This window comes from Atractosteus spatula, chromosome 2 (genome assembly GCF_055471065.1).
Source record: "Atractosteus spatula isolate fAtrSpa1 chromosome 2, fAtrSpa1.hap1, whole genome shotgun sequence".
Classification (NCBI taxonomy): domain Eukaryota; kingdom Metazoa; phylum Chordata; class Actinopteri; order Semionotiformes; family Lepisosteidae; genus Atractosteus; species Atractosteus spatula.
In genome coordinates this window covers 12,505,812-12,521,206 of record NC_142707.1, presented here as the reverse complement: position 1 = coordinate 12,521,206, position 15,395 = coordinate 12,505,812, and the positions used below count along the sequence as shown (strand labels likewise).

General features: G+C 42.2%; 1 protein-coding gene across 1 annotated transcript in view; it reads left to right on the top strand.

The window, feature by feature from the left end:
* LOC148839282 (uncharacterized) overlaps positions 1-15,395 on the top strand; it is a 94,448-nt gene that overhangs the window by 34,354 nt on the left and 44,699 nt on the right. Inside the window, exons 11-13 of the mRNA XM_088929321.1 lie at positions 3,904-4,018; positions 10,964-11,081; positions 14,917-15,093. Coding sequence (XP_088785447.1) covers positions 3,904-4,018; positions 10,964-11,081; positions 14,917-15,093 — 410 coding nt within the window. The remainder of the gene's footprint in view (positions 1-3,903; positions 4,019-10,963; positions 11,082-14,916; positions 15,094-15,395) is intronic.

Genomic DNA, 15,395 nt, shown 5'->3' with positions numbered 1-15,395 from the left:
TGACTAAACAATGAAACACAATCACAGGTTGTGCTTCCAAATTTCACTGGTTCTGGTCAGACCCCTTTTTGTCTGTCCATCTTCAGTAACCACTTTATCCTTAGAGGGTTGCTGTGGACCAGGGTCTCATCCAACAGGTCCAGGGAGCAAGGTGGGACTGCCAGAGGGGCTGGCCTTCACCAGCCCATTACAGGGGATAGCACAGGCAGTGCCTTGCAATATACACCCCTGCAGAGTATCCACATCTGTTGTCATCTAAGCTTACAGTCAGGGCGGTTTCGCTTATGGGAACACAATCTATTCCAAACTGATCAAGTTAAAAAATACTGATAAGATACAAATAAGTTATATTTTCTTAAAAATGATCTTAAAAAGATTCTCAATCATGTAATTATTATCTTTTGCTGTGGTAACCCTAAATGAGTTCAGGAGCAAAAGATCAGTTTAAAGGGTTACAAGACTAGTATGATTGTCTTTGTGAGACAGATATTGAATTTCATACACTGATATGGCAAATTGACCACAAATACCAAGAGGGTTTCTGCTTGAGTCTGCCAGGAACCTAAAACTGAGTCAAAAATTTACTTTTCTGCGAGACAACGATTACAAATATAAACTGGAGTGTTCTGGTAAGAGGGTGGCTCGGCAGTGCAGTTGTTATTGTTGCAGCCTTGCAGCTCTGGGGCCATGTGTTCAATTCCTAGGGTGCTATTAACGTGGAGTTTGTATGCTCTTCTTGTGTTCGCCTGGGTTTCCTCCAGGTGCTCATGGATTTCCTCCCGATCTCCAAAAACATGCTAGTTGGTTAATCGGCTTCTGGGAAAGTTTGCCCTGTTGTTAGTGTGTGTGTCAGTTTCTGTGTCTGCCCAGAGATGGACTGGCATTCTGTCTAGGGTGTACCCCGCCTTGCGCCTGTTGCTTGCTGGGACAGGCTCTGGCTCCCCGTGACCCTGAAGAAGTGGTTAGAAAATGGATGGATGGTCTGGCATGAAGAGAGTGGATGACCTTGAGTAGCCCAGTTGTCTTGACTTGAATCCAACAGTAAATGTATGGAAAGTCTTGAAGATTGCAGTTCATCAAATATCCCTTCTCAGCTTGCCATTACTGGAGCAATTGTGCCAGGAAGAATGGGTAACAATTACACTATCCCACTGTACAGTGCTGGTAAAGATTTATCCAAAAATCACAACAGCAGTAAGTTCTGCTAAAGATGCTTATGCAATCAGAAAATGTGTCCACACAGACAGGCCAGATTTGAAACTAGGACCCTGATGCACTGATGTGACAGCTCTGTCCACTGTGCGACTGTGTTGGTCCACTGTTAATATAAAGCAAGTTAAACTCTTTTTAATTTCCAAGTGGTAAGCAGGTGTGATTCACTGACGTCCAGTTTCACAAAAAACTCTGAAATCCTGCCAGAACTAACAGATCGTAAGAGCCAACAGTGGGATCTAGAGTGGTAGCACTTACGCAAATTAAACATTTGGTTGATGTAGGTAGCTGAACAAAGCAGTATTTAAGCATGAATATTTATTACATGACAACAGCTGCATGACAGAGGACTGCTCAGCACTGTTGAGTTGTCTTCGTTTACAGCTCTTGTGTTGAACATTTGGTCTGTGCTGTATATTAGCTAAGGTCTCATAAAAAGCAATCTTGAATTTTGAATGTAACACAATTACACAGAAGGATGCCAAATTATAAAATCTGTCATCACAAAAATTTCAGCACAAACAGGGTTAGAACTGTCTAAGTGCTTGTGCACTGTGATGTAATCTAGTGCAAGTGATTAGTGCAGCAAGTGTGCATAAAGATAAAGAAATTGGTAGATGTTAAATGGCTCAGCTAGTTTTTTTTTTTAATTTTGTTGTGGCTTCCAATAAAACACAACAGAAAAAAAGACAATAACATTTTCCTTACCTCACAAAGAACACCCCTGTGCACTCATATGATCAGTAGTCCCCTCAATTTTCCTATGTGAGGACCCCTAAAATACAGTTAGGCGGGTTCAGTGAACCCCCCAGGCTTTGACTACATCAGTACAGCACTCCTATAACCCCACTGTCACTGCTGGTATCCACTGGCATCATGGATTCTAGCAGTCGAGGGTCCATAAATGATGTCAGCACAGGCCAGGACATACTGATGCCAGGAGAGGGAGTGTTGAGGCTCACAGCACAGTGCCAGCAACATTTCGGTTTTAGTATGGACTGAATGTAATGCGTTTCTAATTGTGAAAAAACAAGAGAATCGTCATGCCATGTCTTTTGAGATTTGGTGAGTCCTTCTCTCTATTGAAAGTCAGAACTTACTTGATTGACTAACTATGCCAAATAGCAATCTACAACAATTAAGAATTACTTCAGTACAAACGGTGAGATCAGGATTTCTTTAAGTGGACACAAAGGCAGAGAAGTGTCATAGTTCGCAAAGCCAAGGCATTGAAATAAACTTGAGAATCTGGCATGGCAAGGCCTCCTAAAAATGTTTTACACCCGAGTGGAGCACTTTCTACACAATCACTCTCCTTTCTGTGTGATTTTTGAAATTCTAGAATGCAATCTATCCCGATGGCCCAAGGGGGAAGAAAGAAGGATTGTAGAAGTAAAAAAACACAAGGGAGTTTGAGGCCTAGAGGCCAGGGGTGTGTCTGACAATGCTTGTTAGCTGGAGCCCTGTAGAGATCCATCAGGCTTCAGGCTGGTCCAGGTCTGCTTTCCTCAATCACTGCGTCCACTGTGCAGGTGTACCACACAGGTGCTTCTGCGGCTCGTTAGCAGTTTGTTAATGTGCCTAATTATCAGACAGTGTGTCAGTAAAATTACAGATAAGAGAATAAAACAAGATCTTACTGGTAAATTCTGAAGCAGCTGTGCATTTCACTACTAGCTTATCAGCTATCTCATGTGATTTAAAGTTCTTTGTTCTTCTATATTGTTTTAAATTATGAAGCAATTTCATGATTTATTTGGATGTCAGTAAGCATGCCAGCTGGCAAATACCAGGCCTGCCTGCAGCACTGATCATAATACATCAGTGACTCTGATCTCCAGCTACGACGGGGGCTTCTGATTGGCTGCTAATAGCAAGCACCAATTAAGGGTTCCAGTGCAGACAAAAGTATTTTCTTTATCAAAAAACAACAAACGGAATGATGTGCTGTAGTTCTTTCCAGCATTCCTCTCTGATCACTTTTTTTCTTTTAGTACATAAGCAGCTACTAAGGAGCACATCCAAACACAACATATTAATTAGTCATTGGATGTGTGGCTCTGGTGCTGCAAAGAAGTCTGACGTACTCTCTGGCTCAGATGTCTGCTTGCAATGAGATACAATAGTCTGAACTGAGCTGCAAAATGTGAAAATATTCACAAAAACATAAGTTTAAGGTGCGAGACTGGTGCTTTGTTCATAATTTGGTGCAAAGTTTCTTGGAGAAGTGGACAAAAACAGCTCCAAGAAGAGCTTACAACTCTTTTCAGTTCTGAACAAAGGACATGAAGGGATTCAGTTCAAGTGTGAAAACTTCTAAAGGGTATTGGTAAGGACATCCCATACTTAAACACATTGAACAGAAAGATAAAGATACTTAAAGCTCAGCAGAGGTGAGGCCATGTCGGCACAAGTAGAAAAAAAAATAGTTCCTGCCTGACACCATGAACACACACTCTGACACACACTCTTTACACTCGAGTTGTGGCTGTCAGGATCAAGCTTCCCAGTTGAGATGCTGCTGTTGATACTCTGGAATCCTTCAGGAAGTGGCTGGGATCAATTGACTATCAGCAAATAATGGAGTACGATGAGCTGATAGCGTAGTCTTGTTTGCAACCATTAAGTTCTTTTAAAAGCCTTTAATTGTCTTCCCTTTCTTCTTCTAAATTCTGTGCATTCTGTTGGCAGAGTGTGTGTGGTGCCCAGGGCTGGAAGACATTGCAGACGTGTTCATCAGGCTGGGTGCACGGCGCTGTGCTCTGTTTCCAGAGGAAGGAGATGACCTGCAGAGCTTATGCAGCCGGTCAGTGACACATGGGTATAATCCTGTTTCTGTCCCCCCACCAGCCCCCATCCCCCAGAGAGCAGGTCTGAGGTCCCTGTTCTCTCAGGAGGCCTGAAGAGACATGGGTGTGCCCTGTTCGCTCAGGTGGAGCAGATCATCATCGTCACCTTGTCCGAATTGTCCAAAGTTTCATTCAGTTTAATTACAAAAAAACGTAAGCAAAAGAAAGCCTTAAAAAGTAATTCTGTGTTTCAATTCTGCAGATGTGAAATGAATATACAGTACAGAGTCTGGAGTAAAACAAACTCTAACACCACTCCACAGTAGTACCCGTAAAACCTTTAACCCACAAAAAAGTAATCAGCTGGTGTCAAATCAAAACAATACTTTTTAGACTAAAGCTCATCATATTCCATGTTAAAAATAGAATGTGTTTTCTATATGTGTATAGGAAGATTACTCTTACTACAGAGATATACAATATTGTCTGTGTCTAAATAATTGGTACAGCTACTGTACATAAACTGGTCAGAATTACTTTAAAAGGAACCTCCTTAAAGCTAATGTAATTAAAAGCGCAACCACACATCTGCTCACCCAGATACGATCTTTCTATTCTGGCCATTTTTGGCTACATCCCCAAAGCACGAGAACATAACTGAGAGATGGAGAAATCAGGTTACACAGTCTTATGTACTCACGCTCCCCATGGCCTGCGGGCACTTGCTCGGATCCCCGCAAGTTAAAATTGCTCCTTAGCTCTCCTCTTAAGTGTTCCTAAACCTTAAGGGTTTTGCGTTGCGCAGAGCAGCTTAACACTCAGATCAGCCCTCTAGTTAGGGGGAAACATCTCCGCCTTTAATATTTAAGGTGTGTGATCCTCAGGATGTGTTATACAACAAACCCCGGATGTTCTGGTATTCTAGCACACGAAACCCATTTGCAGCAAATTCACTGTTTTTTTTACATTCTTGCAAATTAAAATAATACTTCAGAGTCTTCTTTTGTAGTAGGCTACTCTTATATAATTAATTAGGTTCATATTTTTAGATAATTATGTTTGTTAGTGGCACATTAGCAATGTCCCATTCTGTTGAGCATTATATAATGTGTTGAAGAGCAGCTTGGCTGTTTTAGCATGGGGGGGGGGGGTTGCAAGAATTAATTGGATCACCCTAATAAAACAGTGTCCACCCCAGAGCATTCACAGCTGCTTTTTTCTAATTAGAAAACAGGCAAAATGAGGCTGAAAAGCATTGCAGAATATTTCTTTCTGTCAGTTTAAGTGTTGGCAGAGATAACTTGTGTGTAACAAGCTACTTAGACACAACATTTGCTAATACCCTGAGATCCTCCAGGAAAAGGTTAGACAAGATCCCCGGATCAGCCGGGGGCCAGCGATTAGTGAATGAGCAAGGCGAAGCTATGGCCTCCTTGTCTTTGTATCCTATGCACTTACTGGAAATCTGAAACTTTTTCTCAAGAGCTGTAGTCAATCAAGAAATCATAAAAGCTCCGAATCTGTATTTTACAGTCAGGGTTTTCAATATGGCATATGCCAGCACGACGATGTGGATCTCAGTGTTGTTCTCTGGGGAAAAATGATGCTATAGCATGTCGAAGTGAACTTTATTGTGGAATCCTGCAAAACATTTTCTTCAAGCACCAAATAAGGAACTTATTTGGTGCTTGAAGGACAAGGCACGAGGACACAAAGCTGTTATGCCTGAATGGAGGTGTCTTTTCCCTTTCCTTGCCTGGGGATGGAAAGCTGTCAGAATTTAAATGTTAACCGTCCTGTTAGTGGACTGGGCGTCCCAGTGGGGCTTCACTGAGTCCAGGCTCACAGCAGGGAGAGAGAGCGAAGGGTGAAGGTGGGGGTGGGGAGGAAGGAGAGAGCTGAAAAGAGAGGGAGAAGAGGAACAAGAAGACGATATGTCCCAAGGAAGGCAGGTTGTGTTTGCTCCATTAGGCTTGTTCCTCATACTTAAAACGCCATTCTGTTGCTCTGGTCCCTGACAGATACAGTAGCAGACAAGCAACCAGCATGCAGAGGGCAGTCCTTGGAGCCCTTGTTTAATCACGCAATGCTCCAGTGCTCTACCGTTTAAGTGCTTTAGTGTGTGTGTTGGTGCCCATACAAAAAAAAGACCTAGACGTTTTTGGGACCAGAATCTTGCAGGACTTCGTCAGGATTCCTATGTTTTTCTGTTAAAAGGAATCCTGCAGGATGTTCCCCGTGGAATATTTGGAGGAATTGAGATGGATTTGGACTTTTTTGTTGTCTGAGTGTATATGTGTATTTTAGGAGCAGAGGGCAGAATCTATTTAATAGACTCCAGGAGACACAAGAAGATATTCTAGATTAAAATTTTATTTTAATACAGTTTTCTTTTAAAAGGTAATGTTTCTATAAATGTTTGATTATTTTAACATTCTTGTGTTTTGTTGGTTCTTGAACTGTGATTCTGAGCCAAGAGAGCTTCTCTCTCTCTCCCACGCCTGTTGTCTTTATCTCTCTTTCTGTCTACTGGGCATTTATGGGCGTCACTCTTTCCCCAGAGAGAGACTTTTGATCTGCTCTGTTTATCTTCCATTGTTTTGTAGAGGATTTTCTTTATCATTATTTTCTTTCCGGTGTGGATGTTTACTGCGAAGAGATGGTGGGATTGTGGTAAATCTGAGGCAGGGCATCTTAATGCAGTGCGGCCAGTACCAGCCCCACTACCTGTTGTTTGGCCTGGCTCTGACCTGTGCATGTTGTTGATACTGAGGCTCTGATATATGCTACTGTCCCACTTATACTCTACCCAACCTGCACAGTGGTCTTGTGCCCTCCTTGAAATGTAGATTAATAAGAAAGGCCAGATCTCCAATGAGATATACCATCGGTGTCAGCCTATGACATTAAAGGTCTGGTGGCTACCCAATGAAAAATGTTGTCATTAATAATGCTTGCTTACAGTTTATCCTGTGTCCTGTCTACAGTATAGTGCATTTTTTAGTTCCAGTATTTTGAAAGGTTTATACATCTACAATTGTGCCTGCCTCAAGAACTATCATCAAGTCCTTTGCCACTTAGAGACAGTAGACGTGGGAGGAGATGCTATTTCTGCTCTGGCCTGGACAAATTTGGATGTTCTGCGAGGTCCGTCAGTTGCTCTATCTAAAAACAGGCCTGAGTAGAAAAGAGATGTAAACTGTTGTACTGAAGTGTTTTCAGCTTTCAAGATTTTAGGTCATTTTTGTGACTTAGAACACAATATTTTAGCAATGTAACACTGGATATAAAAATCCACCAGTCAAAACTGAAATGTATATTTTCTTCATTCACTTGTAATACTGTAAACTATTAGAGAATTACCCAATAAAATGCATATAAATAATCCTTAGAACTGCTGGAATCTTTAGGGGGTGTCTCATTTCCTCAGCCCCCTTCTTTAGAGAAATGACCACACACTGCCCTGACTCTGGCCGAATCTGAGCTGCTGTGCTGCAGACAGTTTGTCTTAGGAAGGTGGTCAGGTTTGAACAGCTGGTGCACAGATATTAAACTGGGTGTGGGGACCTTGCACCCAGCCAACAGTCATGAGTCATTTACTGTTTTTTAAAAACTGATGACAATTTATTATGAATTACACCTGAATAAAGTAATAAACTGTAAATATTATGCACACTTTCTGAGTTTTCATGTTAAATGTTAGAGGTTGGGCTGATCAAGGTTAGGGCAAACTTTAAGAGTTAGACGTAAAGTTAGTGTCAGGATTGGGGTCAGGATCAAGGCCTGGGTCAGACGGAAGATTAGGTTTGAAGTCAGGAGTAGGGTTAGGGTCAAGGCCTGGATCAGAGGGAAGATTAGGCTTGAAGTCAGGAGTAGGGTTAGGGTCAAGGCCTGGGTTAGAGGGAAGATTAGGTTTGAAGTCAGGAGTAGGGTTAGGGTCAAGGCCTGGGTCAGACGGAAGATTAGGTTTGAAGTCAGGAGTAGGGTTAGGATCTAGGCCTGGGTCAGACGGAAGATTAGGGTTGAAGTCAGGAGTAGGGTTAGGGTCAAGGCCTGGGTTAGAGGGAAGATTAGGCTTGAAGTGAGGACTAGGGTTAGGATCAAGGCCTGGGTTAGAGGGAAGATTAGGTTTGAAGTCAGGAGTAGGGTTAGGATCAAGGCCTGGGTTAGAGGAAAGATTAAGTTTGAAGTCAGGATTAATGTAATGTTTGAAGACAGCAGTAGGGTTAGGGTTGGGATTAGAGTCAAAGTTAGGGGTTGTACAGTAATTCCAATCAGAGTCAGGGTTAGGCTTGGGAGGGGTCAGGTAACTGAGACAAAAATGCTCTGATGTGTTCCCTTTGATATTCAGTTGGAACTCAGTCAGCCATGTGACAGTGACTGAAGCCTGTGTTTTTTATTGCTTGGTTCTAACGAGCTGTGTCTGGCTACATCTGGATCGGTCTGGGACTTTGCAGATCTAGGACAGAGATATAGGACAGAGAGACAAATGTCTGAATCTGCATGTCTCTCCCATTCCCTCCCTCCTCTCCCTGTCTCCATGGAAAACACATCACCAATTTAAAAAGCCCATAATTAAAAATTTCATTGATGAGCAATCCCTGCCAGTTTTCTTTTTTTATCCTTTCAGATGTAGGTCCAGCTGCTAATTTGTTATTTGGTGTTCTTTTTTGTTTTGAATTCACCTCTAGTTAAACCTGTAATAAGGACTATACAAACTTGCTAGACTGGAGGAGTGACATGCTGTTGTTGTGAAAAGTAGCACAGCCAGAAAGCAGAGTGTGTTGAACTGCCTGTGCATGAGAGTAAAATGAAAATGGAAGAAAAGTAATATTTAAATTATACAATGCTCCAGCAAGATCCAGTTTAGCATATGTCACCTACTCTCTTGAAATTAGCCTCCTCAAGGTCAGTTCTAAGAAATGAAGGTGTTCTTTTTTTCAAACCTTACTGACAAGCTCTGAGAGCTCTGAAGTAGCCATAGCTAGTGTCTTCATTTTTATTGCTTTTGCAGGCACTTACAAATTTGCAATAAAGATGTGTATTTTTGTAAGGAGAAATTGGCCAGGATGCAAAGCACAGGTTTGTGATTAAGGGCACTACATAGCAAGAAGGATATTGCTGCCCTGGAAACAATTAAAAAAAGAATGACCCAAAACCTACCAAGTCTCCCAATAACTTTTAATCATGTACAGCTGGCATAAAGGAACAGAATCTCTAGTCTTGAACACAAGAAAACGCATACCGATTTGCATCAGATTTTGACAAAGATTTTCAGCAGACTCCTTTAGACTCCTTTAGATTAATCCCTCAAGAAACCTCTGGGAGAAGCTCTTGGATCAATTAGCAACTGAGCATCTGAATAAGAAAGATGTGCTGAGTGTCTCCTGCTTGTTTGCAAACTTTCTTGTGTTCTGTAACGTGTCTGTGTTTAGTGGCTTTGTCAGTGTCTCCATGTGTCAAAGAGCCAGGCATACACTAGCTGTAAAACAGCTGAGTTAACAAACTGCAGCTCCCCACCATGAAAAAAAAGAGAAAGCCAGGTCACAACTTCTCACAACAGCTGCATTTTCCTGGGGCTCCATCTTTCAACCGCTGCTTCACACTTCCATCGTGCATGGGTCAGCCAGTCGGACAGCTCAGATGTTAAGTGACTCCTGGCACAGATGGATGAGATTCGATTTCACCTGGAGCAGAACGAGACTGGATTAGGCGTGTGAGTGCTGCTGAATTACTGGAGGTTTGCTTTCCCCTGGTCTCTAGTGTGCTGAGCTGGGATGGGGGTCTGGCCATTAGGGTTTTTGGCTCTCGAGTGTGTTTGGGCTGAAGGAGGGGGCAGAGAGAGACTGGCAGGGCAGCTGGAAGAGCCCTGGCGCCCATTCCATCCAATAATGCAGCACAGCCATGAGGATAAATCAGTTTGACTCTCTTCCTTCTGATGCACAGGGATTTCTTTTTGTTTCCTGCAAAAGTATAACATCACCGCTGAGCTTAACTGTAACTTTTAAGAATTCCCCACCTCCACAAAAAAGGACTCATGAAAGCCAATGAAATGACCTTTTGGGGTTTAGAAAAATGGCCCCATTCTTTGTATCTCTTATGAAAACTTCAGTTTCCAATTTTTAGTTGAAGTGCACAGGCTTTTCAAATTTGCTAGTCTGTTCAATTCCTGCATCTTCTTTTGCTAGATCTGCACTTCAGCATTTTTAGTTAATTTCACAAAATGAGGACCAGGCCTCATCACAGTGTAAAAGGTTCTTTTCCTCTTCTCCTCTATTGCCACAGTGAACTTTTTTTTTCCAATGAACAGTAGTGCACGGAGATAGTGATAGTGTGTTCATTGTGTGTCCGGGTTCTCCAGTACTAATGTAAACAGACGGGACAGTGTACGGTAAGTGATTCCCCCTGTGTGCACTGGAAACACTCCCAGCCAGGTCTGATCCTGTGGGTGCACCTTCACTCTGTGAACACATGCAAACAATCCATATTAAGTTGTTTTTCTTCCAGGCTCCAATAGTAAGCCTTAAAGGAGCCATAGCAACCAAAGGAATATGATAAATGTTAATTAAATGGAATATAATGTTAAACCTTCAGTGCTCGTCACTTTTCCTCTGCACTAAGAGATTCAAGCATCATGTTTCATTTTTAAAGATCCCAGCATCTCTACTTCTTCGACATGCCATGGGACTCTGTTTCATAATTAGTAGAAAAAATATATTTTCTGATAACTGTAAATATGTCTTTTAATAGTTTTCCATATGTCCATAAATATGTCTTTTTTTAAGTTTTTAAGTTTTCCATTTATTGTAGAGTCCTGTCTCTTGACCTTTATTTTTTTTTGTGAAAATTTTAAGAATGTATCACGTATGGGCTAATTTTGGGAGAGAATGGCATATAACACACACCCATATAAATTATTTTCCCTCTTTAATTTATCATTCTCTTCTTCATCTATTTCCCAGGTCCCCTTCTCAACCCTTCAGTCTTGTTAACTCTGGTTCCCAAGGGACACATAAAGATGGAGCACAAGGTGATGGACCCTACAGGCTGCCTGAGATCAACTTGACCAATGTGTTCAAGGTAGGAGACTGACACAGACAACCCTGGGACTGGTTACAAGAAGGGTTGGAAGTATCAATCATCCCTTTTCCTTTCCCAGGGGTGTTGCCTTTGAAGTGTTTACTGAGTCTGAGCAGTGCTGTTAACCTCCAGGAAAACATTCAGTTCAAAACCAAGGATAAACTGAATGTGTATGAATGAGTGTTTTCAATCCTTAGAAAACACAAGGCCTTTGAAGCATCCCCAGCTGACTGGTTCTCATGTTGAGCAGTTTCCTGGAGCTGGCTCTGTGAAGCAGCCTTTCTCGGATGGGCAGTAACTCCCCCCCCCCACCCACCCCCATTCTGGGAGCACACAGGGCAGACAGCCCAGCTCAGCTGGCCCTGTTTCCTCCACAGAGCTTCACAGGAGTTAAAATAAGACTAGGCAGGAAATGGCAGCGGATGCAAGTCCATCCTCTGACACAAGAGCGGGAGAATCAGAGTGTGAGAAGCACAGAGGGAGTCAGAGAGGGTGAGATTTAGAGAGTCGGAGAGAAGGGGTGAGATTTAGAGAGGTAGTTAGAGAGAGAGGGTGAGCTCTGGAGACTGAGTTAGAGAGAGAAGGTGAAGTTTAGAGAGGGAGCCAGGGAGATTAAGTGAGTCAGAGTGTGAAAAGATTGAATTTTAGAAAAGGTGAGAAATTGAGAGAGTGTGAGATGCAGAAAGGGATGGAGTCAGAGAGGATGAGATTTAGGGATGGAGTCGGAGGCTGAGATTTAGAGATGGAGGAAGTGAGAGACAAAGAGAGATAAGGGGAAGACAGTAAAGAGAAATAAGAAAGAAACTATTAAGTTAGCTATCAGGGTATGCTTGCAGGAAGCTGGAAGCGACCTTGAGACTATCACTCTTCTCTGTTGAAAAGATATAATCAATGTTTAATTCATTGTATTATATAATTCATGTTTGCTTGATCTGCCTGCAATGGCTGGTGTCTGTCGTTTGCTGGTCAGGTCACCCTGCTCAGTGGCTGCAGCCTTCATGGCTGTAGTTTCTGCCTCTCAGACCCTAGAGACTTAATAACTACTGATTTTCCCTCTTTAAAGCTCCTTGCCCACACATTTACATTGGACAGAGTTGCTCTTGCCTTGAACACAGTTTATCAGTTTGTGTTTGCAGACTTTTTGTCCTCCTTCCTCAGAAACATGATCACAGCTATCTGCTCAAACACATTTCCTGCAATTTGACTGGAAAACTGATGCCTTGTAATGAGCAAGATGGCAGCTACACCTGCATGTCTCATAATTGAAGACAGGAAATCCACCTTCTGTTTGACTGCTTCTTTTCTTTTCTTTAATATGATGAAACTATGGAGATCTTTTCAACTATTTTGCTTTATTGAATTGGGTCAAAGACACAGTACCCCCGATACCAAAAACAGAGCTTTATAGACACTTCTAGTACAAAGAATGTGAATCTCCGAAGGAAGCATTACTGTACATCTGTCAGTCTTACTTCAGTTTCCTGGAGTTTTGGGTGAACCTAGGACTGATTCTGGCAGGTATAGCAGAAAGCTGTATACCAGGTATACCCTGTATGTGCAGGGCCAGTATGGTCCAGTATGTGCAGTCAGCCTCAGTTTGCCTATGAAAATTGACCTAATCAGTACACATCACCTGGTATGTGATAGGTTTCCAATGGATTTACCATGAATTTACTTTGCTTTGACACGATTTCCCATGGCTCCTGGCCTTTCTCTGTGTCTGACCATGTTTTTACTACTATGGTTGACTACACGTTACTCAATTTTGAAGATGGTATACATCAGTAAACTGTTTCAAAGGGCATACTGTATCTGCTAAGCTTTGATAGAACAGTCATCTTTCTCTGACTTTAATTTCCCAGTCAGAGGGAATCCATAGAAAAACTCAGTTTGTTTTTTCCTGACTTCGGAAGAGCTGCTATATAGGAATGCAACAAGAAGATCACTAGGTAGTCTTTGTATCTGGCCAATGTGCAGAGCTGACATCACAGGTGAACAGGTCAGGTTTTTAGTCTTGGACTAATTCATTTGGAAATACAACCCCGACTCTGCACTGAAACATATGATCTTAAAGGTCCCAAAGTTATCATAGTTCTTTCTTTTGTAAGCATGACCTGATGATGGATGCATAAAGGAGCACATTTAACTGAATTAAGAACATAGCTTCAAGGGAGTTTAACCCAGAGAGTCTGGGAGAAAAGGCCCAGACTGCACACACTCTCACCTTGGGGTGCAGCAAGGTGACTGCCTCCTGCAATGATGATTGCGTGATCAATCTCACGGTCCCCATCCCTGGCTGTGAGGCTGTGTGAAAATCAACTGCAATTACAAGAGTGTGCCTGGACCCCTAGCACAGCGCAGGGATAGAAGCTGATGGGACAGAACACTCAGGGCAGAGATTTAGGGTGGTAAAGCCACAGGAATTTGGACTGCTGATTACTGCAGTGTTTCAGGAGCATCAGAGTTCAAACTGCTATAGTTGATCTGGACATCAGCCCTGAACTGGCACGTGTTTTCAGTGAATATGGCCTGGATAATGACTTCACAGACTAAGACTGAGCTAAAATCCAAGTTTTGCATGCATAATTGTAATACATTTAGTATGGTATATTCATCTGATCAAATTGATCTGATTCAAAACATTCAAAGATTTTCTATATAGGAAGTTGGAAGTGCAAACACATTACACAGCTTTTAAAATGGAATTTGCACTTCCTAAGGTTTATATTCCAGCTGTTCTTACACAAGATGGCATCACTCAGTGGAAATGGAAGTGGAAAGAATTCTTCCTGAAAAACTCTTATTGGAATGGGAATTGTAGTTGCGCACAGAATCTTCCTTAGAATCTGCAGTTTGTGATGCAGTGGCCTAATTTTCTTCACAAACCTTCCAACACGAGATTTTGTGCAGGAAGACTAGCTTGTCTGAATCCAAATACAGTATGTTATCCCCTGTGAGGGTACCTGAATATTCCAGGCTGTCCAGTGCACTGCAGAGGATTTAAAAGTAGCTCATAAGCTAGATGTTAAATTTCAGCTGACATGCTTCAGAGCATACTGCAAAATTTGGCTGCATGCTGCAGAGGAGAACATATTGAATAAGTCCAGAAATAGGAAATTTTCCAAAGTTCTAGAAGCAATTTCATATTAATTTGGTGGATATTTCTGAGATGATTAAAATATACTCTCCACATTTAATAGTCAAATGAGTTATAAGATGATCCTCTATGGGACAGTGCAGTACAGTTTTAGTTTATAAACTAAAGGCATCACATAGCACCTTAGACAGACAAGACTTGGTGATCCAGTAAGGCGCTGCAGTGTGAATGCGTGGCCCTGTGCAGCACACTCAGCCTCTCAGCTCTGTCTCCCCTTATTCTCCTCATCCATTGAGGCTCTATTGCCGTGACAGAGGAACAAGCTCTGCCAAAGCAATTACACCCAAATGCACAGGGGTTAAGTAAATACGCATGGCAAATAAATAATCTAATTATCCTCTCACACTGTCTCCTCTGTCTCCCTCCCTCTGAATCATTCCCCCCTCTCCTCCCTCATGTTCCTCTTTCCCTCTGTTCTTCTTCTATTGCCTTTTCCTCTGCCCCTTTCTTTTCACCTTCTACCTTCTATCTTCTCCCTTCTCTCTCCATTTTCTTTCACTTTTCCCTCTACCGTCCTCTGCCCTCTCCTCCTCTCTCCATATTCCCCCTCTTTCAATTCAATTCAAGTCAAGGTGCTTTATTAGCATGACCGATGGGTACAATCAGTGTTGCCAAAGCAAATGAAAGTAATGATATTTACATTAAACAAAACAAAAACTAAATCTTTCTCTCTCTCAGTTCTTGGCAGTGTGTGGTGTAGTGAACTGTGGCTGGCTGGACAACCGAGGTCTGATGCAATTGGTGGTGATGGTGATGAGGGTGGGGCTGGATAGAGGATTCCGCGGCCACGCCCACTTGGAGCTCAAGCACCTCCTATTGGTACTGCTGCATAACCTTGGAGACTGGAGGACACAGGTAAGCACCAGAAAGGAAGGTGTTGGGCCACTACTCCAGTTAGGCTGTGCTCCACATACTGACCATGTAACATAGCACAGGATAACACATTCTAGTATATTAAAAGAGCATTTTGCAGAAACTAGTTTCATAATTAGGAATTATTACAAAATACAGTTTACAAAACAACATCACATTCAGCATTAGTATGTTCATATAACTGGGGTCATCTGCTGATACAGTATTAGCAATTATCATTTTAGTATAGTTCTGTATGTATGTACAGGGAATGTACATCTAAAATTTGTGTGCCTTATTAAACA